Source organism: Merops nubicus, unplaced genomic scaffold (assembly GCF_000691845.1).
Source record: "Merops nubicus isolate BGI_N331 unplaced genomic scaffold, ASM69184v1 scaffold7871, whole genome shotgun sequence".
Taxonomy (NCBI): domain Eukaryota; kingdom Metazoa; phylum Chordata; class Aves; order Coraciiformes; family Meropidae; genus Merops; species Merops nubicus.
Window position 1 is genome coordinate 104,789 of NW_008589107.1, and position 24,845 is coordinate 129,633.

At 35.5% G+C, this 24,845-nt stretch overlaps 1 protein-coding gene across 1 annotated transcript in view; it reads left to right on the top strand.

The window, feature by feature from the left end:
- The window catches only part of LOC103781761 (protein diaphanous homolog 2-like), a gene marked incomplete at both ends in the record, with an annotated part of 130,801 nt that overhangs the window by 103,661 nt on the left and 2,295 nt on the right, over window positions 1-24,845 (top strand). Inside the window, one exon of the mRNA XM_008949481.1 lies at window positions 9,562-9,697. Within this exon, the coding sequence (XP_008947729.1) occupies window positions 9,562-9,697 (136 nt within the window). The remainder of the gene's footprint in view (window positions 1-9,561; window positions 9,698-24,845) is intronic.

The following is a 24,845-nucleotide window of genomic DNA, read 5'->3' on the forward strand; positions in this document are numbered from 1 at the left end:
GGTGTATCACAACAAATAGGAAAAGCACTTCAGTGTGACTTTCCTTTCCAAATGGAACATGATTCAATATCAAGGTTGGAAGGGGAAAACAGCTGTATTTATTCTTCTCTTGGAGCTCAGAATTACAGAGAAATTGAATCAAAAGTAGCAATACGGGGTGTTTTTGTTGGGTTGCCTTATTTTGTTCATGGCAATTAAAATCTTAGATCCACTGAATAATAATATATCTTTTACATTTAGGACTATTTTGATGAAGAAATGCTTTCTCGAATTTATTGAATTTAGTCCCTTCTTCGATGGAAAAAAATGCACAAATTTCTATTGTCCTTGAGGACAATTGCAACCTGATATGTTTTGGTTTGATAGTTTCAGGCTCTTATCAAATAATGATTGATTAATTGCCTGAAGCAAGTTACCACTTTGTTCTGTTGTGTTTTCATTCTTCTCTTTAACCTGCTGTCTCACAGAGTTTATATCAAGTGCTCTGAAATATTTTACATCATTTACTCTCTGGATGTTTGTTTCCATTGGTACTGGAGTATTTAAAAACAACCACCAAATCTGTCATACCAGCATTTGCAAATGGACATAAATTGCCTTTTAATCAGGCTGTGTGCTTCATGGAAGTACTCTGAAATACATACTTAAGCTTTAGATAGGAAAAGTTCCTTTTTCTTATGCAGTTCTTCAGTGTTTCAGGTTGTCCACTCTGTAGGCTTCCCCTTTAATGCAAGTAGTCTACAATGTGAATTTTGAGTCTAAAAAAATATGTTGTAATAATACCTGTAAGAATAGTTGGATAAAATTTGAAGTGATAACAGGCATTTACTGGCATAGTTGTTATGAAATGCAGAGAAGCTTTTTCCTTCAGTGAAGTGATATTTTCTCATATCTGCTAGACAGTTTTATCAGTGGTGACTGCTTCCCTCACATTGGTGTAAATGCAGCTCTTTAAATAAGGAATTTTATCTCAAAATTACTTTATAAATGTATTCAGAGAAAAAGGGTTGTATTCTAGTGTAAGTAAATATTTAAGCAGATGTGAGGAACTCATTGATTGGCAGTATGAGAGATGGGTTCTTGCAAAAGACCTGTGAAATGAACTGCCCTTTTGGATCAGTGCTGACTATTGATGCATGATTACTGTGTGGCTGGGATCTTTTACAGTAACCCTGTAATAAAAGATCTGGAAAGTGAAAATCTCCCCAAAATGGTAAGACACATTAAAAGATGAGTCAACTAAACACTTTTTATTGGGTGATCACTACCCTGGTCTGTCAAGATTTTGGGAGATTGATGCCCTGTACCAGATGGGAAACAAAGCATCTGATATATTGCCTTCATAAGAAAAACCTTTCACCACAGTGGACTCAGCATCTTGAGTATAAATATACCTGTAAGACCTTTTCTTCTTTCTAATATTTATTAGCTTGTAACTTGCTTCAAAGTAAATTTCAGGCTCCATGACTCAGGACTGTTTTTTTCTGTGGCTTTTTTGAAATGTCCCTTGAATACAGCAGGTCATTGGTTACAATAATAGAAATCAATGAATATACAATACATAAATTAATATGTAATGAACATATGATTTACAGTGAAGTGCAATACATAGTCAAGCTAAATTCACAGTTTCAAACTCATAAATTGAATTTGTAGTTCAGGAGGGGTTTAAGAGAAAGGCTCTATGTATTCATTGTTCTCCCTGGTTATTTGTCTGGGAATACAGTTTCTCCCTTCTGCCTAAAAAGTAAGAGTTCTTTAATGTAACCTGAAAGATAACAGTTTCTAGCTAGCAGGAGGCTATGAAAAAATAAAGAATAATGAGCAAGAGGTATTTTCTCCAGCAAAATTTCCCAAGAGGTAGTATCAAAAGTGAAACATTGTCCTTATTAACAGGCAGTATATAGCAAGCGTTTCCTCCCCTCTGCTCCAAAAAGCCACACAAAGACCTTTTTTGTAAGCTAAATTCTTATCTAAGTGTATACATTCAGCTAGTGGTGAGGAGAACATTTTTTAATCATGATATTGAACACATCAGTAATTAGGTGTAGGCTAGGAAAGTTTGTAAGTAATGGAATAGGAAGCAGAAGAATTCACATAGGAGCAATAACTCATCAACTTTATTAACAGCTTGTTAGTACTGCCAGATAAGTAGCCACTCTATTCATGATATAAAAGGTAAGGGTGACATTTCTCTTGAAAAGTATTCAAAAGATGTAAAAATAAATAATAATAATAATAGAAGAAATTAAACTGAATTACAGTACACTGCATTTCCAAGCAGGCAGAGGTAGGCATATGTAGAAATAACAGGCAGCATAGCTGGGGTTGGGGTTTGTTTCCAGTGAGTTTAACTTGTTTCTGTAGCAACATGGTGCCTTTGTGGATGGGGTAAAAGCACCAGCTGTCTTATTTCGTAGGAGTAATGCCTTTGATTAAATAATATTTTCAGAAGAAATATGGGAAAATGTGGTCTAGAGGAAACTATAAAGTTGCCAAATCTTGCAAAGGAACAGGATTTAAAACTATTCTTTAGAATTTTCCATTTGGTTGTTTTAAACAGACTCTCCTTTCAGCACTGATGGCAGTGAGTCCAACTGAGTAATGTCATCATTCCCAGGCATTATCTTGGAAGTTTATAATATTTAAATGAGGATTTTGAATCTTCATTTCACTCTGGAAACCAGGCATAGTTTGGGATTTTGACTGTCGCAGGACTTCAGTTATGAATCACACCCAGATGCTGAAAACCTCTTGTAAACCAGTAGACTTTATTACCTGCTCTAGGTGACTCCCTTTGGCAAATTTTTATTTCTAAAAGGACCCTTCCATAGCAGATGCTTACAGGCTACAGATGCTTACATCTGCACCTAACATAGTTCTAAAAAGCTGTTGTGGGATATAGAGAAGTCAGAATCCTTCTAAAATCTCCACAATTATGTTTTATATCATCTTAGACTCATCATTCTATTTGTTTATGTACCATTTTAAGCTAATTTGATAATTTGAGTCCCTGTTTGTCTTAATTGTGATTTCAAATTGATCACTGCATTATTGCAACTTCAATTAGCTTGCTGATGTTGTAATAAATTATAACTCACTCACTTCCTTAAGTTCATATTTGCTTGCTTATCACGTTTAGGAAAATCCAGAGCAAGCTAATAGAATTGGATTATCCTGTCAAAATATAATACAAAGCATGAACTGGAAGGTGTAAGAAACCTCGGGAAAAAATACGTAGATGAACAAGCATATCCCTTCAGTTGGTTTGGTTGTGTGGTTGGTTTTTTTTTTTCTTCAAATTTACCATTTTTTTGGAGTGTAGTGCCACACAACCTCCAGAACACGTTGGTCTGATAGTGCATCAGCCCTGTCTAGAAGGAAGCATGCCAAATCTTTCCAAACCCAGGCAGTTTTTAGTTTGTTATTTAAATATTTTATATGAGTATACACTGCATTGAGTCTAATTCTTACATCCTGTATTAAAATTTCCTGAGAATTACTAGCCAGAAACTTCAAAACATTTCAACACATCATATTCGAGGTCCTGCTGTTAAGAAAAAAAAGAAATAAAATAATATTAATTGCTTTTTCTACTGGATTTAGGATTTTGTAGGGACATATTTTACAGTTTTACCTTAGAGTGGATTTTTGTTAAAGTATCTAAGGAGTTGCACTGCCATGATGATGCAAGGCTTCACGTACCAGCCTATTGATTTGCCTCTCCCTTGATGCAAAAAGATCACTTTTGAACAGACCGTTAGCTCATCTGGGCCTTGGTTCCTACTCTCAGATTGTATCCAAAACAAACTTTGTTTTGCTGGGGTGTGGAGCTGTGGTGGTTTGGTGGGTTTTTTTTGGTGATTTTTTTTTTTTTCCTGCAATGAGAGTAATACAGTTTTGTTTATGTGTTAGTGTGCTCTCTTGTCTCTTCTGGGAATAATCTGAACAAGGCATGCATGTTTATTCTGGTATCCAAATATTAATTTTCAAGGAACTACTAAAACAGTCCCAAATCTATTAAAGAGCTATTGAGCAATTCTTTGAACTGTCCCTGTTAAGTAATTAAGGCACACAATATAGTTTTTCATTGGTAGCCATAAATTTGATTGAGTAAACACTGAAACCCTCATCTACCTTATGCTGCTAGACAGTTGTAAGTGGCTTTTGCAACACAGCTGATAAGCTGACAGCAAAACCCTTCTCCCTACCTGAATAGACAACAGCAACTACACTTGCCAGAAGCCTTAATCTGTTATGGCATGCCAAAGACATTTCATGTCAGATGCAGTGGGCCTGATGCATGAACCATAGGGCAGTATCCCAAACATAATCTTTTCTACTTAATGTTTCATGACCACCCATCAGGAAATTCAATTTGTCTGCTCTTGTTTAATACCAGCTCATTGCATTTCTTTTCCATTATTTTTGTAAGGATAACAATGTATTTGAATATGTTGTCCTCCAAGGAATATTCAGGAAAGATCCCTTTTTTACATGTACAGTGATTGCTCAATCTGCTGTATTTAACTCTGTTTCTGTAGATTAATTTACAGTTAATCTGAGCCCATCGTTCCTAATGAGTTATGACTGATTTTTTTTTTTTGTATGTTTGTTTGTTTTGTTTTCTTGCTGGAACTTCAATTCACATATTTTGCAGTTGCAGGGGAAATTTAGGGAAGGCCTGGGGGATCACAGGCAGCCTTCATTATTGGTGCATGACCGCTTCGTAGCCAACTGCATCTTTAATACCCAAGGAGATTTGTGCATTACAGTTTGTTTTCTTTCTTCTTGTTTTTAATAATTTACCTTTGAGAGTCTATTTACAACTATGTTGATGTGTGAATATCTGTTTGTCTGTCAAAACCGAAGATATGTGTGGAATGCAACAGATACATTAATTTTTTATTTGCCTCTTAAGGAAGCCAGGCTATAAACTGGCAATCCTGAACACAAGAGCCTTACTTCAGTGAATGCTAATAAACACAAGGGAGAGCACCAAGCTCTGTGCCCCTTCAGCTAAGCTAGCTCCTTTAACAAGAGATAATATTCATGGCTGAATCTATTTCTCTGCTAGGAGAGGCAATAATTTGGTTTTGGTTTTATATAAACAGAAACTCAAAACACCTCAGACTGTCTCGAACTTTTAATTTGCAGTTGAATTAGCAAAACTCCACACTATTGTACACTCACCAGTGTGTTACTTTTATATTACTTTGGTTTTATCCTTTAATTAGGGAATGAATTTAATTGTGTAGTGCATACCTGTGAACACTAGTGTATATATTGTCACTGTTGAGCTACGTTGCAGTAACAAAACTGCTGATTTACTTCACCCACCAATTAAAAGCAGTGCCAAATACAGAGCTATTTTTTTCAGTTCTCTACCTTTTCAGGTAATTCGACCTGCAGACCTATACAGAAAGGTTATTACTGGAGAATAGGTACAGAGGAGTATAAAAGTATGTCAAAGAAAAGTGAGGTGAAAGCATGAGATGTCCAGATTTCTTTTAACTTAAGGCTTTAAATTGGTGGGCCGAAGTAACACTGTGGTAAGGCAGGTGCACAATCATGACACCTTTGTATTAGAAATTCTTAGGCTCATCTACAGTCTGGAAGTCTAGAAAGCAAGGAAATAGGAAATAATGAAGTAATTGAAACTGCATGAAGGAGAAAAATAGCCCAGTGAAACTGTAGAAAAGGAAACCTGAAGGGTTGGTTGGTGGTATAATTCAGGCAGAGCAAATGCTGTAGAAACCACTATACATCTGAGTCAGAATTCTTTTTGCCTTTATTTACAGTCATCTTCAATCAGCCTTGAAAAACTATGATCAAGTTTTTTAGCAATACTAGTTTAAATATGAAATAAGTTTATAAACACAAATGAATCCATATGTATTTTGGTTTCAACGCGTAACTTGAAAACAACTGGGAGTAGGCTCTTCCAAATGTTGTATTTGAGGCTTTCATCCAGCTCTGAATGTACAGTAGTAAATGACATAACAAATCTGAAATGGTTAAGAGTCAGACTGACAATGGAGTCTGGATGGATAACAAACCAGTACATTGCAGGTGGTTTGGTTCTGAGATAGTCTGAAGGAAAGGGATGCAGGCACTGAACAGTGGGGATGATTCAGATAGCTCATCCTTGTGTTGTTGTGTTTTTTTTCCCCCACAATATTCATTTTGAATTGGAATGTAGATGAAAAGAATTTATGCTGAGTTTCAAGGAAAGTGGCATAAAACTGTATGGGTGGATAGGTGGTTCAAGAGATCTAGGGATGACAAGAAAGAATCCACTAAATAATAACCAGAAATACTAGAGCTGTTATCAAGCAGTTAGTGGAGTACTTAGAGCAAAGCTAAGAGCAGGTAAGACACTTTTTTTTCTTTCTCTAGAGTAATTCTTTTACATTGTTATGGAAATGTTTCTGAAGCTGTATGTGTGTAGTGCTGCGTTGCACAGTTAGTTCTGAGACAGCCAATGCAGGTAGGGACCAAGAGCCTCAGAGGTATAGTGGTGTGAGGCCCTGCTGGGGTTTCTCTCTCCTGCCTTTCAGTGTCCCCCCATTAACCACTGCAGAAAGTGCTGGGTGTTAATACCCTTCTGTGCAACCTCTACCTGTTAGAGCAACAAGGTTTTTGGAAAAAGCTATGCAAGTGTAAGTTAGCACTGAGTGGATTTTTACTTCCTGTCTTCAACTCTTCCTTTATCACCTCTGGAAAGAGACAGTATATGAAGATGCTTTAAGGCATTTACATCCTGAAAGAAAACAAAATACTGGAAAATGTGCATTGTGAAGAAATAATGAGCAGGTCCATGTGAGCTGTTTGTGCTTCCTCTACTGCATGTGTTGGTATGGTAGGCTTTGTTTATTTTTGTTTGCATGAAGATAGGCATGTATATGAAGAGATGGTGTAGGTAGATGAAAACAAGCACTCGCAGTCATCAGTATCTTGTTATCTTACTCTTCTTCAGGAAGATTAAACCTTTACTTTGAATGGCTTTTTCTTTGAATCATCATTGCAAGGCAGCATATTTTATAAACTGCAATCTGTATTTTCATCTGATCTCCCTTCAGCAAGGACATATAGAGTATGACGCAAAGTGAATTTCCAGATACAATAACTTTAGAGCTTGTTTAATTCAGTCTACTGTAGTCTTCCTGTTAGAAAATGTGACAGAATATAAGATCTAATCATAGCATGTCAGTGGCTGGTGGGCTACTAGTTCAGCCATGACATTTCTTATTTGCTTTCTCTCATAAGATTGTGGGCATTTACTTTCATTACAGCCTGTGAAGTTGGAGTAAAATGAAATCTCTGTCAAGTGTGATTGAATGTGCAGAGACAGAACTGTCCAAAACCAAAAAGGATAAAACATTGATTTTCTCCTTTAATTCTCAATTCTCTTTTCTCTTTTCTGAAAGAAAAGGTGTTTCTCAGCACGATTGGTTATGTGATGGTACAGCAAATGCAGTTCTTGGTCCAATTTTCAAGTGCATTCACAAGTAACATCTCTAGTAACTGTGATATGCAGCATCTCTGCAAAACAGTACCAGCTGTTGAAGAGGGGACTGTGTGTGCTATTTTATCTCAGTAAACTCTTGAAATGGCATATGAACACTGAAGTGAGTTGTCCTTTGCTTGAGTGAATATTCTGTATTAGGAGGCATTTGGGAGTCTTGGGTTACCAATTAGTGGTCTAACTTAAAGATGCTTTAGATAGGATTTTCTTCCGAATGTGACAGTTGTGGTCCTTAGTCTCTTCCTAGCGTGTACACAGTGAATAATCATCTTAATTTAGAAATGACATTTGAAATGTCATCTCTGAGGAACATATAGAACTGTGTAATATGAGTCTGTCCCAAATTACTTAAGGAAATTTTACATGTGGAATAATAACTGATATATTATCTTGGTTATTTACAACAACATACAGAAACAAATCTTCTTCGTAGTTTGTATTTGTGAACATACAGGATTTTCCCAGTTTTTAAGGCATGATTGACTTGCTTAGTGAATAAAGTAAACACTGACATGGAAAATGTTTGCTTTATGCCCAGTGCTTACTAGGTATTGACTGTTCTTTTTTTTTAAGTTGAAACAACATTAATGAGTACGTTCTGTGTTAATTCTAGACACTTTTGGATCCCTGATCTTCTTTACTGTTGTTACTGCTTCTTGGACATCATGTGTTGCAACTCCCAAAATCACCTGAATCCCAGACCTACAGTACTTGTAGGTAGAGCATGTTAGTATACTATGAGTTTGAAAGGAAAGGGGCCAATACATTTGTAGCTGTTTTGAATATGAATAAGAATTATCCCTGCTGTTTATCATGTCTGTGTGTGACATGAGGTGAAATTCCCTATAGAGAGCCCATAGAGAAGACCCACAATAGAGCAGCAGGTTCATCCTGAAGGACTGTGGCCTGCAGGGAGGACCCACAGTGGAGCAGGTGAAAAGTGTGAGGAGGAAGGAGTGGCAGAGAGCAACAGTTGTGGACTGACTGCAACCCTCATTCCACCCCATCCCTCCTGCATCACTTTGGGGGATGGTGCATAGAGGAGCTGGGAATGAAGGAGTGGAGTTGAGCCTGAGAAGGAGGGAGAGGCATTTCCATTTTGGTCTTTGTTTCTCAACATCCAAGTCTAATTTGCTATCAATTAAATAAATCTTTCCCCACTGTTTTGCCCATGACAGTAGTTGGTGAAGCCACCTCTCTGTCTTCATCCATGAGCTTGTCCTCTTCTTGTCTTCCCATGCTGCTGAGGAGGATGAGTGAGAGAGTGGCTAGCTGGGTGTGTGGCAGCCAGCCAAGGTCAACCCCCACAGCAAGAAATCAAGATTAATCTCTTTTGGCAAAAGAGCATATCTTCTAGACAGGTGGGGACTTAGACATAGGCAAAATCATGGGAAGTGGTTGGTTGTTTGGTTGTTTTTCGAATACAGGTATGTTCTCTTAGGTTTCTAGTTTTAAGTTGGTAGTTTGTGTAACGTGTTGACTCAGAAACTTTTGGATTTAGAGTTTTAATCTATAAATGCATCTGCTTTCCAATACTTTTGATGTATTTTCTGTATTTAAGTGATCCAGACTGCTTTGGCTATTTCAACAAAATTATTTGAGGGATTGTAGTTGAGGTTTTAGTAACTGAGTTTCAATTACCTGTAACTGAAGTCTGTTATAGTAGGAACTTGGATTCATCCCCACTCATTACTCTTAACAGCAAGACACAAGTTTAAGCTAGACTTAGAGTCTTCAGAAAAACAAAATACAAATGTGTTGCTGCTGAAAAATCACAAACTTCTTCATTTACCATAAATGCAAAGCTATTTCAATTTTCATTCTTCTGATTATCTAATAATGCTTATGTGTACTAATAGTATGGTAAGTTATGTTCCCTCTAAGATTTCAGGAGATGCTTGAAGTATTGGGTGCTCACCCCTGTTTTTTCTCCCCATCACTGGATATAAACACAGTGCAAACAAGGTTTTTTTTGTTGTTCATTCTGGTTTTCCTCAGAATATAGACACCCATGTTCATTTTATCTAATGCAGGAGGCATTAAAAGAGAACAACAAAAGAAGAGAAATGGAGGAGAAAACAAAGAGAGCCAAACTGGCAAAAGAGAAGGCTGAACGAGAGAAACTGGAGCGACAGAAGAAGAAGCAGCAGTTGATTGACATGAATAAAGGTAAAGCTATTCCTTGCAAATATAAAAAATACTTGTTACCTGTTTTGAAAGCTGGCAAAAACAGGTTGGCTTTTTCGGTGAAAATTCTGTTTCATTTTATTGTACCTGGTTGTGTAGTTTCATGTTTGCCTCTTAATATGTGTAATGTTCCTTTCAAGGAGTTTCACTGTGAATTATTGGCTTGTTTTCATTTGCAGCAGTTAATTGATTTTTTTTTTTTTTTCATATGGATTTACTTCCAAGAAGAAGTATCTTACTTGCTTTGTTGTTCATTTCATTCTGTAAACATCTCTATAATCAAGGTAGTGTGGCAATTAACATCTTTATTTTTGGGCTTGGAGGCTCCATGTTATAATGGATGTTCTCCCAACAGTCCTATTAGGAGATGGAATATCTGGTTGAGCTTGGAGCCAAGTGCAGAGTGACATTTGAGCATAATAAAAACCAAAGCATTGGGCTTGTCAGCTGTGAGAATATTTTATTTTGCACAAGGCTGTTCTTTGAAAGAAGTAAGTAAGAAAGCAGGAGGAATCAAGTGATCCTGATATTGATACTGTGCAGATTTCCAGAAGGTTGTAAAATACAGTCTTTATTCTTTACCTCTGATTCTAGAAGGCATGTAGAGGTGGTAATAAAGCAATTTTTTGTTCAGATTCCACGAGTTTATGTTCGTCTGCTAATCTGACCCATCTATAAAACACTTGTCCTTTTTATCCACTGAACAGTCTTAAAAGGTACATAATCCTGGAAAAATGTTGTTTATTTTTTGGCTATGATGAGCTCTATAAGAGGATGTGATGATGTATTAACTTGGTGTAAGGATCATGTTGCAGTAAACCATGTAATTATGACAAACAAACATTAGTACTGTGCTGGAGAGTGATCGAATTTAGATTGTAAATTTAGAAATAACACAGCCTTTCAAGGGCTTATATACAGCATCTGTAAATCACTTCATAGAAGGATGACAAATACTGGAGAAATATTAGACCAGGGAAACAGACCCACTCCAACATTTCAGAGGATGACTGAGGAGCTGTGAAAAGACAAGGGACTGGTCAGGATTTCCATCACTGATAATGCAGTAGTGTAAAATATTGTCATGTAATACTTCAGATACAGTTTGGTGTCACGTGTATTTAGAATGGCAATATTTCTGGCACAACAGTATATTTCCCATCACTAGTGAAAATCTTTCAGTTGTGCATGGAGAGCAAGCCCTCAAGGAATGTTAGCCAGCCAAGCTCCCCTTCCTCTTTGGCTACCACTTTTCTACAGGACCTGCAGCTACACTTGAATCTTACAAATATGTCCTCTATTTAAGCATTATTTTGTCACACTTAATCATATTTACAATTACTTCAGCAGGTAGTTCTGTTTTGTCTTTGTTACTATATGTACACAAATGTCACAACTTTGTGCTCTTCTTCCGCTGAGTAATTTCAGTTTAAATTAGGTGTAAATGGACAACCCATATATAAATCTGCAGAAACAAAGAAGTGGACTAAATGAGATCAAGTTTTATTTACAAGTGAAAAATCTTTCTTCTATGATCAGTTTATGATTTCTTAAAATAGAGTTAATAGTATATGTAAATTAGATTTACTATTGTATTTGCTGTTTGTGATAAATTGTTTTGCCCAGTATTTCATTCTTTGCATCCTGTGTTTTAAGAATGAATTTATATTAGTGTACTGTAATTCAAATACCATGATAGAAAATGAATTCATGTGGGAATCTGTTAAAAGTTCTCACGTTTGTGTACACGACTTTGCCACAAAGCTTCAGAGTTTTGCTGTTTATTTGATTGGTGTCTGTTGTTTTTAAAAGTGATTTCCCTAGGGCTGGTTTGGAGGGTTTCTGCAGTGGTACCACATTACTTTTGGCCTTGCTTGAAGTAGCAGTGGCACTGTGTGGAGTATACTGTAGCATAAGGTTTAGTTAACAACTCTGTTGCTTTGTATAGTTGAGAAACTTAAATTTTATACCACGTTAAAGATTCTTCTAATAATCTCAGTTTAACTATAAGCAAAGTATAAAATTTAAATACAGATGATGCATAAATAAGGTTTCTCTATTTTGTGAAGTTAAGCTTATTGAGATGTCTAATGAGACTTTTCTAGTCTCATTTGACTAGTCTTTCTTTAATTTCTGTCATGTGACAAAAAGGGGAAAAAAAAAAGTCCTTTTTGATATGGCCAGGCACTTTTCTGTGAGGGGGTAAGAAGAACCTAAATGAACCCTAACCCTCCCCTCTACCAGTATGCTTGAAGACATACTGAGAGGTTAAACTACCTGTTAAGGGGATGTAACCTGTTTTATTAGCTGTTGCAAAGTGTGAGAAGCTGATGTTTCTAAACCAGTGACAGAAAGTTAGTTGAATACTTCTAAAATACATCATCCAATTTTTACATATATTGAAATATGTTTCATATAGTCCAGCTCTGTTGCCATGGTAGGAGGCAGGGGATAGCTCCATCCCCACTGGGTGCCATGACATTGATATTCAATTAACTGCTTTGGCCAAGTAAGTTTTTTTTTTTTTTTTTCCTTGATAGATCTACTTCTGTATGCTCATTGCTGCTAATATAAATAGTTTGTAAATTTGTCTAAGTGAATGTGACACAGAAGACTTAAAGGGAGGAAGCAGATGTCCTCTCAAGCTGTCATTTTGACAAGGTGATTTTCACCCGAAGGGATTTTAACCTAACTCTTTTTCAGTTATTTCTCTAGCTATATCTTCATGAATAAAATTTGAACACATTGCTACAGCCTTTCAGGTCAGAGCAGTAGGGTTCTTACATTTTCCAGCCTTGTAGTGTGTAGCTGTATAAATATTTTTTCTGTGTTAGCTGGTTACGCAGTTACAATTTTTTTTGTGGCCACTGGAGGATCCAGGTGAGAATTAAGTAGAATTATTTAAATATTACAATTAATATTTATTTCTTGGTGTAACAGAGAGAGCAGAAAACTGCCATGTAGCTAGAGTCAAGAACTGTTCTGTATAATACCTAGTTCTGAAAGAATTTCAGAGTTGCCAGGTTACCCAGTTTGCTATTTTGTGTAACTGAGATGCCACATAAATACTATGTATAAACTGATATAAATCCTGCTAAACATTTCAAAATGAATAAAAATGAATGTAACATATAGAAGAGCTCACAATACCATGTAAACTTGGAGGTTCAAACATAACTCATTCTAACTATTCTAAGTATTAAAATAACGTCCACATTTCAAAGGAAGATTTTTTTCCATGCAAAACTTAGTGGGCTGTCAAAATCGACATATAACTTCTGAAATAAAAAATTACCATACAATTTTATCCATTATGTACCCTTTTCCTTGCCTCAAGAACCTCTATTATAATGTGTAGGTTTTTGTTTTTGTTTTTGTTTTTGTTTTTTTGAAAATGTGCACAGTAATAGATGAAGAAAGGTGAAGTGGTTCTCAGTTAAAAATAAATATTAAATGAGACCAAGAACCTTTGGGTCTGTGGTTTATCTTGAAATAATTTCTACTGGAAGTTATTTTGTCAGTTGTAGTCAATGGACTTGGCATTGTTTAGGATAAATTGTTGGTACAAATAAGGTGTTTGGGACAGAAAAGGATGTTTAATGGCTTGAGTCAGAAGCAACTTTTGTGGCTTTCTATAAAAGCAGCATGATGGACAAGGCATAATGTAGTATTCAACTTATGAAACTCCTCAAAACTACTGAGAGATATTTTCAGAATTTAACTCTGCAATTCCCTGTCTCTATTTTGTAGAAGACATTAATATCCATATAAAATTTATTTAAAGACTGATGAAAAATTGCAGTTTAAAAAAACCCTATCAAACTTGCTAAAATTGGTTGAATTTAGCCAAGCTAAGTAGATTTTTTCTGTTTTCATGAATTTTACTCTTATCTGCATTAAGGTTTTTCAGAATGTATTTTTAACGATTCATAGTGAAAAAGTATATTTCATATATTGTTTATTTAAAACTAGACCTCAAAGCAATTTATAGTGAGACCAGTTGTTTAATATGAAAACCTTTTTAAAAAATTCATACTGTTAATACACATTTCCCATTATGCGGTGCCTGATTTCACCTGTGGTGTAGTCCAAACCATAGCAAGACGTTCTGGCAACTGTTGCACTCTGTTACTTCCAAACATTACTACTGTGGATGGAAAGAGAACATTTTTTGTAGCTATTTTTTCAGTAGCGTTTCCTTTTTTTTGAGGCTTGTAGCAGACTGGGCTAGGATACATTTTACATAGTCTTTCATGACTTCCATCTGACTTAACATCTGCAAAATTCTTGCAGTGTCGCTTCCACGTGCATATCTGAACAAGAGAGAGAAGAGAAGAACTGAAGGCAGCTCTCTAGGAGCTGCAAAGCGTGTAACAGCAATTCTGAGGCAAATGTTATTTAATCAGAAACAGTTTTGCTCTTCATTATATCTGATTACTATGGCAATTAAAATCACCTTTTAACTACCAGGATTAGGATAAAAGATAGAATGAGCTTCCTCAGTCCCAATTAGTATTGAATTAATTGTTTTGAAGACGTATTAACATTCTCCCCTAATGCAGATGAAGATAATGGAAATGAAGTTCTGTGCTGCCAGTTGATGGATATTCCTACTTTCCCTTTTCAAGTACCCTTATATAAGAATTCATATGCTATTTATTCAGACTGGTGTGTACGAGTATCAGCAATAATTCTGCTGTTTCCTTGAACTGTTGTTCCACTTGCATTGACTGTTGCAGGGTCCAATTCAAGGTTACTTTTGCTGCAGTTCTCTACTGATTATTGGCTTTCCTGATTGTTACGTCTTCCTTCTGTGTCCATTAGCATAAAAAGAAACCTATACTAACTTTATTATGAGATACATATTGTTTTGTAAATGTCTTAGCCTTAATCCTTTGTATATATTGGCTAGTGATTGCATGGGGCACCTGGAGTGATAAAACTTATTTGCATTCTGCAGATTATTAGTTTATGGTGGTGGATGCCAATGAGGCAAATGTTACAATTCCTTGGAGAAGTCATTACCTTTCATATTGATGTCAATGGTCTGCTTGAATATGCAGAAATCTTCCTGAAATACAATATTCACAGAGAAAAAATTAGATGGAGGGTTATATTATGCTTAAATGTGAGCATCTATAGAACCAAGATGAGGTTTGATTTTTCTTCAGTGCAATTATTGATGAGTTGCTCAAAATTTAAGATAAGTTTATAGAGGAGTTGAGGCCATCTTGAGAAGGGAGTGAATGCCAAAATTACTGTAAATGGTATTAATATGGGTCAAAAGCAGCTCAATAGAAATACAAAGAGATGTGAACACAGGAAGTTAGAAAATAAAACTTAAAATTTAATCTCACCTTTAAAAATTTTAGTGTAAAAACTAGTGTTTGTTTATGAATATGGCATATAATACCTCCCAAGTAAACTGATTTAATGAGGTAGTTTGTCGGGGGGGAGGGAAGGGGGGAATTATTGAACTGTGTGAACTATGAGGTTAAGATAATTACAGGTGAAGAAAGGCAGAACAATTGGATTCTGGTCTCTTAAAAGAAGGTTTCTTGGGGACTATTTGTTGAACAGTAAGAAGTGATAGCTTCAGATAGCTGTCAATGCAAATTCGACTTTTCTTGGAGAAAATATTATTTCAAAAAGCAGTTAGTATTGTTAATTTTGAAAATGCATGTAATTTAGTATTGAAATGCATGTAATATTGTTTATCTCAGTGTAATTGCTATGTAACATAAGATTTGTGTGTTTATTAGAACTTCCAGTGTTAAAAAGCATTTCTGAAATAATTTAAGTAGATTCTCAACTAACTTTTTCTATAATACAAGGGTTATTTGGGAATCAGGTAGCAAGGGGAATCGTGTGCAGAGCTTTTGTGAATTGGAAGTGTGTAATGGCAGGAGCAGGTTGGTGATTTCCTGGCTCAGTGGAACGTTTACGTTTCCCTGTGGTTGTAGTATCTCACTTCTGCTAGAACTGCCTTTACAAGAGTAGTTTCCCAAATTATGTAGGCAAGAATAACGTGTTGCTGAGCCTTATTCTACCGTGTGCTTATGATTACATCCCCCACATTGTTCAACAGTAGTATACGTAAACTTTGTAAATCAAATAATGATCATTTGCCAACATAGATCTTCACTAACAGTTTTCCATATGGATTCTTGAACAATGAAAATGTCTAAGTCTTCCACAAAAGTGAACATAGTTTTATGCCCCAATACAGTTGTACTTAAAAGGTAATTTAGAATGCTGATGATAAGGCAATGTATACTTAAAAGGAAAGGCTTTATAAGGCACCAGGTGACGTTTATTGCTAAAAGCCTATTTCTTGTCAAATGTAGACAACTGATTCCATTAACTTCAATGTTATGATGTTGATTTCAGTGGTTCTTTGTTAGCTATATAATCAGACTTTCACCTTGAAGTTGCTGGTTGTTGGTGAGTTGTACAGAAGATGTAAGAAGTTCTGAACACATTGCATTGTGTCTTTTAAATGTGCAGCAGAAACAAAGAGTCTGCTTCTGGTTTTGTCTGTAGAATATAAATTTTTGTTGAAAGCAGAAAGTAGAAATAAGGCTGGGTTATTTTAGACACTACCAGATGGACAATAAAGGTAAAAGTTTGGCTTTGCAGATACAGAAATACAGATTTTTAGCCTAGAGAGACATCATTCAGTGTCAGATTCCATAAGGTGAGAGTTGTAATGCAGTAACATTTAACTTGAGAGTACAGAATGTTCAACTTGACCACATAAAAGATGACTTTCAGAGAGCCATCAGAAGCTGGAACCAAAATATCTCCTAAGACAATACAATATAACAGTAGTTAGAAAACTACCAACTAGAAACTTTGCAGAAGAGTCAAAGAACTGATTGTGGGTCCATACAAAACGGGCAACTGTATTAATGAGGAGATTTATATTCAAGGTTGAGTTCTAGCTATAAATGATTCTGAACCTAGGTGTGGTTTCAGTTAGCTTTTGTATTTTTGTAATGATACAGTCTGCAGTAGTTATAGATGTGAGTGAATTCTCTGTGCTTGCAGTGGGGCTGCTCAGTAGATTGCCCAGGTAAATCCTGTGGCATATTAGGTTCAACAGTAAGTTTCCTGTTGGAAACATCTTGGGCCACACATTCTAAATTCTGTTAAGTTTTCATGCCTGTATTTTATTCAGATTCCAAACTTGTACAGTCCATCTGAAATGAGTTAATCATCATGGAAAACAGTGTAGTTTCAGGGCCACTTTGGAATCTCTGTAGAAAGGATTCAAAACCGTGGACAGGTTGCAGCCTGATATTTGCCATGCCATCTTTTTGTGTGCAGATTTTTAATGAGAAAAGTCCCAAAATAGCATACTTGACTTTCTAGCCCCTATTGAAAAAGCTAATAAAAAAAAAAAAGAAAGAACCTTAATAAAGATCCTTTGAGGATATTTTTTTTTTCCCAGATGATGTATTTTCAGGTATGATGCTAAGAAATTAAACTCTGCAGTTTAGTCTGAACTAATTGCTTCCTTTTTTCTTTTTTTCTTTTTTTTTGTGATAAAAGTGAACATATACTGATAGGGCTGTCAAGAGCTGGCCAAGAGTTCTTTAAGTTGTTTGATGAAAAATAATTGATTCTCTATCATATGGGCATGCAGTTGTTTTTGCTCTAACATCAAATGTATTTTTTAAAAGTTTTCTTTCTTGCAAACTCTTTAAGAATAAAAGATCAGCTACAGAAGTTTGCTTCTAAAATCTAGGAAGGCTCATATAAAGCAATAACTGTCTGATGAATATTTTGTGATGTGTCACAGAGAGGTTTCTTTGTTACCTATTTGTCTTTGTTTTTGTCATCCCAAAATGAATTTAAGATCAACATTGGTCACTTCTGGTTCTGACACTTGAATCTGATTTTTTTTTTTTTTTTTTTTTATATCAATTTACTGAAATTCTTTTAGGACTTGGAATAATTGAAATGTAAATACAATGAGGTCCCTAACAGATTAAATAGATAGCACTGTGGTTTAACCTCAGCCAGCAGCCAAGCCCCACACAGCCGCTCGCTCACTCCCCCTGACCTGGAGAATCAGAAGGGTAAGAGTGAGAAAACTTGTGGATTGAGATAAAGGCAGTTTAATAGGCAAAGCAAAAGGCACACACAGCAAGCAGAGCAAACCAAGGAGTTCATTCACCTGTCCCCACCAGCAGGCAGGTGTTCAACCATCCCCAGGGCAGCCGGGCTCCAGCACATGCAATGGCCCCTCTATCCCAGCCAAGCACACCATACACTGTATTAAATAAATAAATAAAGACCAGCAAGCATCTGCAGGAAAACTTCCTTCCTTAAAATGAGTTTCCAGGACTGGTTTCTTCCCTAAAATACCGAGCAGTTGTTCAAGTATTTGAAATTTTTAAACAAAATTTTTTTCAGTGCTGAAAGCATTGATGATACTGTGCTGCCTTCTGTACCTGCTAATCACCTAAATGAGAAGTTGCTTAGTTCTGAAACACAGCCTTCAAACAGTACAAGAACTTTATTACAGATACATTTAATTTATAGGTATAATATGGTCATTTTTCTATTTTTTTTTTTTTTTTTGAGCTGCACAATCTTTTCCTTCCCACACAGAGGCAATGTCTTGTCATTTGTTATGAATAATCCACATTCAAGCCTGTGTTTTTAAGTGCAGTGAAAAGTCATCCTTGGAAGGGGCACGAGTCCGTTCAGAATGAAGCCCCATGGGGAATTCTGATGCATTTCAAGTAAATACATTCCTCGTACACCTTGACCACTGTGACATTTTCTGAAAGTGAAAAAGTGCACATTTCAAATATTGTTTTCCATAACCTGCCAGTACCACAGAACACTTTTTTTTTTTTTTCCCCCCATCATAAGCCTGAGATCAGGTTATCATAAACCATGGTATGTAGGCAAGGACGTGCCTCGTTCTGTAAACTGACAGGAGGTATAGTTTCACTGATCATTCATACTGTCCTAACTTGCTCTCCCTTAATTAAAGAGTAAATGACAGTCATGAGACTGTGTTCTAATGCAAAATGCTGAGGAAGACTGATTCCTGCAGATATTCATTATGCATGCAAAATGAATTTAGCAAATGAATAAAACACAGAATATATGAGGACAACACAAAACCACCCTTTCCAAGACACTTAATACTGACCTTTTTAACTGAATTCATTGCCATTAAAAAAATCTAGTACTGATAATGGATAAGTCTTGTTTAAAAGCTTATATGGGAGACACATTAGACATATGGAAAGTATCTAAAACAGTCAAGCAAAACACGGTCATTCAAGATCTGAATAGAAGTATCATTTTGAAACTACTTGGAGGAGCAGGCAGGTAGACAGCATGTGATGTCTGACATGGTTTTTAACTGGACTCTTTCAGCAAGGGCCAAAATTTATGAAAAATTTCCTGGAAAGCTCCTGTAAACCTTTGTCCAGATGGCTGTGGAGTATGTACACTTTTTATTAACTGGGATGAGTTTACAATTAGTATTTTTGTAATCATAAGTACAAGATGTTTGACAAAGTACATGTGGATATTGCCTTTACTGGAAAATGTATGTACACCAGTAAAGTAAATATTACTGTAGTAATCAGTGCAGACATGTAAAAGGGAAGGCAGCAAAACCCTCCAGAAACAAGAGCACGTTCCCAGAGCTTGAGCTGTGAATCTGAACTGGAGAAACAAACGAGATAGGACATGGATCATGTTTTAGATGTGTGAACTGAGCTCTGATGTGACTTCAGTTAAAGTTCTTCAAGTAACTTAAAAAACCAAAGCTATTTTGTGGTTTCATTTTACCATCAATAGTGCTATCCCAGTCTCACTATGTTTCATTTAAGAACATTAAGTATTTATTTCATTTGAGAACATTAAGAACTTATATTTCATTTAAGAACCATAGTAGTTATTTGGATTTTTTTTTTCACATTTCAAACAGAATAGCCTCCTTTTTAGTGCAAATGGAAAATTCAACAGGCATTGTGAAGGTCCTGAAAAAATCTGCTAGAAGATGCTAATTCCTACCTTTTTGATAGATAATATGCTAAAGGTTAAGCTAGAACTTTGTGCTAATAGAGGCCACAGAAAGAAAGTGAAATTGGTCTGAGCAGGTTTCTAGTTCTTCCAATTTATATCAGAAAGTCATGTTTCTGAATCCCTTCTGTAGTATGCATTTTGAGCTGGGGAAATCATGACTGTTCATTTAGTGCATGGAAATATAGCTGACATTTGGAGACAATGTTTAGATAAAACCTTTTTCAAGTTTACTTTAAGACCTCACTTAAATCTACTCTTTCTTTGTATTCTGTAATGAAGGATGGGGAAAAGAAGATAAGATATTGCAAAACTTTTACTAAAAAAAAAAGTTCAATATTTTTAAAAATACTTAAACAGGTCATAAAATGAGCTTGACTTCAGGGAAATTGTTACTTGTCTTCTTGAAAAAGACAAGGACCTGTTTTTTAGGGTAGTTTGGTACCATTATTTACAGAAAGAAAATAAAAACTGCCATGAAGTTGAAATCATCAGAGCCCACCACTACCAGAGGACCAAGTTCCAGAATTCCTGCTGCACCAGAGGCAGCCCACAGAGTTAAATTTTCACATCTCTTTGTAAAGTCTGTGAAAGAGCTCTGAACATTTATCATTTATATTTCAGGTTAGTCCCTAAACAGACAACTACTACATGTTTTCTAGTGTGATATTTCTTCAGTGTTCTTCTAATTGCAAGAATGACTTTGAAAGCATCATGGGCTACAACAGACTAAACACATTTCAGTTACCAATATGACTTTTTAGCAGCAGTTATTTAAAAAAGAAATAAGGCAAAACAGTAAAACCTGTTGTCCTGGCTCAGCTGTAGCTTTTATTGCTCCTCAGGCCAGCAGAGAATGATACTTTACCTGTGTAGTTTTTGTCAACTTCTGTTTTCATTTTATGTTATAAATAGAAAAGAACATTGTTTTGCATTTAATATAGGGAGGTATGGATGCTGGGGTGTCTTTTATCTTTACATAAGATTTATCAGGAGGTGATAAAGGAATGTAATATCAGTAGAAGATTCTAAATCTAACTTAAGGGTTGTATTTCATAAGATGCTAGCAGTGACAGCAAAGGGAAGTACTTTATCTTCATCTTCATGTTGAAATGGTTCCTGTGCTTCAGAGGAACTCTGAAACATAGAAAATGGCTACAGAAGCAGGTGAAGGATTGCATTTGCTCTGTGAAAAATAAGATAAAGTAAACATTCTTCATCATTCTCAAGTATTTTTTTCTACCTGTGTTACACACTCCTCATGGTTAATTAAGCAGTGTACAGATTATGCTAATATGAATTATCTACCTATACTGAGGAATCTTAGTTCTACATCTTTGTCAGATACAGTAATAAAACAGTGCAAGAGCAGGCTGTTTCAAACAATTATTTTAAAAAAGATATTTAAATCCCTCTACTGTGTTCCAGAGGTAGGTTAAATGTCAGCTCTGTATACTTGTGTTGAGTAAAAGACCTAATGTGCTTGACGAATTTTAATAGCTGGATGATGTTAACAGCTTGAATTGATTTTACACAAATTCTCATATAGTGGATACAAGTGACATAAGACATAGAGAACAGGAAAGCATCCTGGTATTTTTTTTTTTCCCAATGTTTCCTGTTTTAAGTACTTGTTGAAGAGAGATTTCCATGTAGGGAGGGTGAAAATTTACAAAAAAAAATTACATGTACATACAGACCAGATGGGAGACTCACTCTGGTAACAGGACTTGCTTAAAAGCAAGCTTGAAACTTCTGGTCCATCATATATTGATTCTTATTGTTTTAAATTTAGATTTGGTTTTACAGAGGAAGGCGTCAGGCTGGTTAGTAATACTATTGCAGCCTTTCCTGCACATGCAAAGGTGCATTTACATTAACTTTACCTTTTTAGAAAATGTTTCTGTTCCTACTTTGTTTCTACGTATTTAAAATTGTAAAGTTAATATTGTCTTTCCATCTTTATGTGCTATTTGCTGAGGAATAAAATATAAAGAGTGGCTTGAGTTTGGGACAGGTTATCTATCTTTGGAAAGCTGAAGTTTAATGTTGATGTTCTGGAAATACTTATCTCTTGTTTTTATGTGATATTTACTTCTTTGGGAAGTACTTTACATGAGAATTAAACTGTTAATTTATTGTGAAGTTTTGAATTCAGTGTGTTAGATGGAGAAAAATCAAGACAGACTAGTCATACCTGATCATACACTTTCTAATATATTTTTGTCTTGATAAATATTCTGAACAAACAAACATTATTTGGAAGGACAGTTTGCCTCATAAATATAAAGGTCATATCTGCACTAGAAGACATATGAAAAGAAAAACTCTTGCTCAAAAGTAAAGGCTTAGTTCATGACTACAGATTCCCAGGAACTGTGTTCTTCATGCTGTAATTATACAGCAGCCTCAGTACCAATAATTGGTTCCTTGCACTCTTATTCCCCATTTTATCACATACCCTTTTTAAATATATACCATCAATAAGGAGTTAAAGATAGATGCCTTAGGTAGAGTGGATTGAAAAGATCATATGACTTATGCTCTTGCTATTGCCTCTGCTACATCATATAATTACTTTAAGAATTTTTTGCTTCATCCTTAAAACCTTTAGATCTTTCCCCCAGCCTTGTTTGGAAATGTGTTCTAAAACAGAATTTTTGATTGCAAAGATATTTCCACTAGCTCAGGGTAAGTGTTTTCCTGTTTGCTGCTGTACTGTGTTGTACTAAACAGCCCTCTCTTAGGGAAGTTACCTGTTGGGATGAGTTTTCTCCCCTGGGACTTCACAGATTCTAAGCACAGAAGGAGGTTGTCAAACCTCCTTTCAGTAGCTGCTTTATGTAATCTAAAGAAATTGTGCTGCCTTAGGCATTTCATGTTGGAATCTACTCCCCTGGTTATTGTAAAGGCTTTTTCCAGTTGTGATTTGTCTTCTGTGTGCCGTAATCAAGCTCGTATGCCACCACTAGTGGAAATGGAGTATGCTGACTTTTTGACATACTGATCAGATTAGTAATTCATCATTGTTTCTTTGGTCACATCTTTATACTGGAGCTCTTGGTTATTCCTTAATGAAGAGCTCCTGGCTTGTACCTAAAGTTACACACACTCGTTCGATTTGTACTATTTTCATTTATTTTATTATTCCAAATTTTATTGGAATAATAATGTTCTAATCTTCCCTTCCAAAATATTAGTTTCCTATTCGTATGTCATACGTTGTTATAGCAAATCTACTGATGAGGGTTTCAGAAAAATTTGGCTGATAAGCTCTCCAATGTTAAGGCTTTGTATCTATAAACAACCATTTGTTGTTACTTAGACAACTATTTTACTAATGACTGTGTTTTGTGCCTTCCACTAATGAATTAAGGAGCCATTATAGCAAACATTGAAGACCAGATAGAGAAATTTTCTAGCCAAATGAAGTGCAGTGTATTACATTAACAGAAACCATAAACCATAAATGCAGTCTTAGTATCTTTGGCAGAACTATAATCTCATAATCTTGTGTTCTGTTGTCTTCCAAACTTGATCAAAAGGCCTTTCATACCATCAGGTGAGGACTAGCATACTTCTTTTAACTCCAGCTAGTGTTTTTGTTTGTCTTGTAGACAAATTCAACATTTACTGTTCTCAAATAATAATCATAACAGTAGTAGGTGTCTGGACATTTCAAATGGCATGTTAATTTTGTAGAAATTTGCAGTTTCCTTCCATATCAGCTGAGAGAAGTTCATATTAGCTGATTTGACATCACTCCTCCGTGGGCATGTATCTATCTTGTCTTCTACTTTGTGTAGTACTCTTAATGGGCATTAACACTGAAGTTAGAAGTTCACCAGTTTGACTGTGCTGAGGTTAGTGTACATCTCTAGCAATAGTCACTGTTCTGTTTGTTCTTTCAACCCTGAGCTCCCATCCCTTTGGACATCCACATCTTCAGTTTTGATTTAATATGGTTTGTCAAAGGTCTCTTTTCTGAAATTGGCAGGCTAACTCCAGAGTACTACCGTTCCAAATGTCATTTATTATAGAAAAACACAAATACTAAATGCTTATTAAGACCACTTCATCTGAAGTCTGTTATTTATAAAAGCAAAGTGTAAGATCGAGAATACTGCACAGCAAATTTGTTTATAGATGCATAATATGACTATTCCTCATCATTCATAAGTAGATGGAGCTTATACCAGTCTTTTTTGTATACAATTTCATGTTACAGCCTACTTTTAAGTCCTTTTTATTTTTCCCTTCTTCTGTTCTGTTTCCCTGTAACTGGTCAAAAATTATGAAAAGTTCAAGTATCTTGATAATAAGACTGCCTGCTCATCCCAAATATGACTTTATTTGTTCATTGTATAATTTTCATTTGTTTGGACATCTCAGCTTGCTTGGTGCTCTTCAGCAGTGCAAGAAGCAAACATATTCTGTGGAAGAAGAAATTTATTTTTGTCTTCATTATTATCATTAAAAGTGACCAAAATTTGATGACTAAGCCTGGTCTAAATTCTGGGACTTGCAAGAGGATGAGTCTTACTGTAACCTTCTCAAAACACACCCATTTTCAATACAGACTGTATGTGCTAAACCACATCTGCAAGACAGTATTAGTATGACATCTAAAGTGAAGGAAATCAGGCTTGTAGTTAACACATCAAGTAATGATTAAGAATTTTTATTTGCCTTTTCAGTTCTGTTTAGTACTTATGGTGAATCTGGCTCTTTGCTAAGGCTAATCAAAGCCATATAGAGCCAGTCATAAGAGGGAAACAGCTTGCCAATTTTTTCCATGCATAGATTTACTGTCTCTTTAATGCTTGGGACCAACTTCGAAGAAAAAGAATGAGGAAGAAAATTACTTGTTCAGGTAAAACCTCTATCCTTGCGTACAGTGGGAGATATCTAAAGGAGAAATAAGGATTATGTCTCTTATTTCCCCTGACAATTTCAGTTGGAAATAAGTTTCTCAGTTTAGAAACTTTGGTAGTTTTTGTCTTTATTTCTAATTTGGGTCTACAAGTTGCTGTAATATTAATTAAAAAAAAAAAAAAAAAAGGGAAAAAAAAAA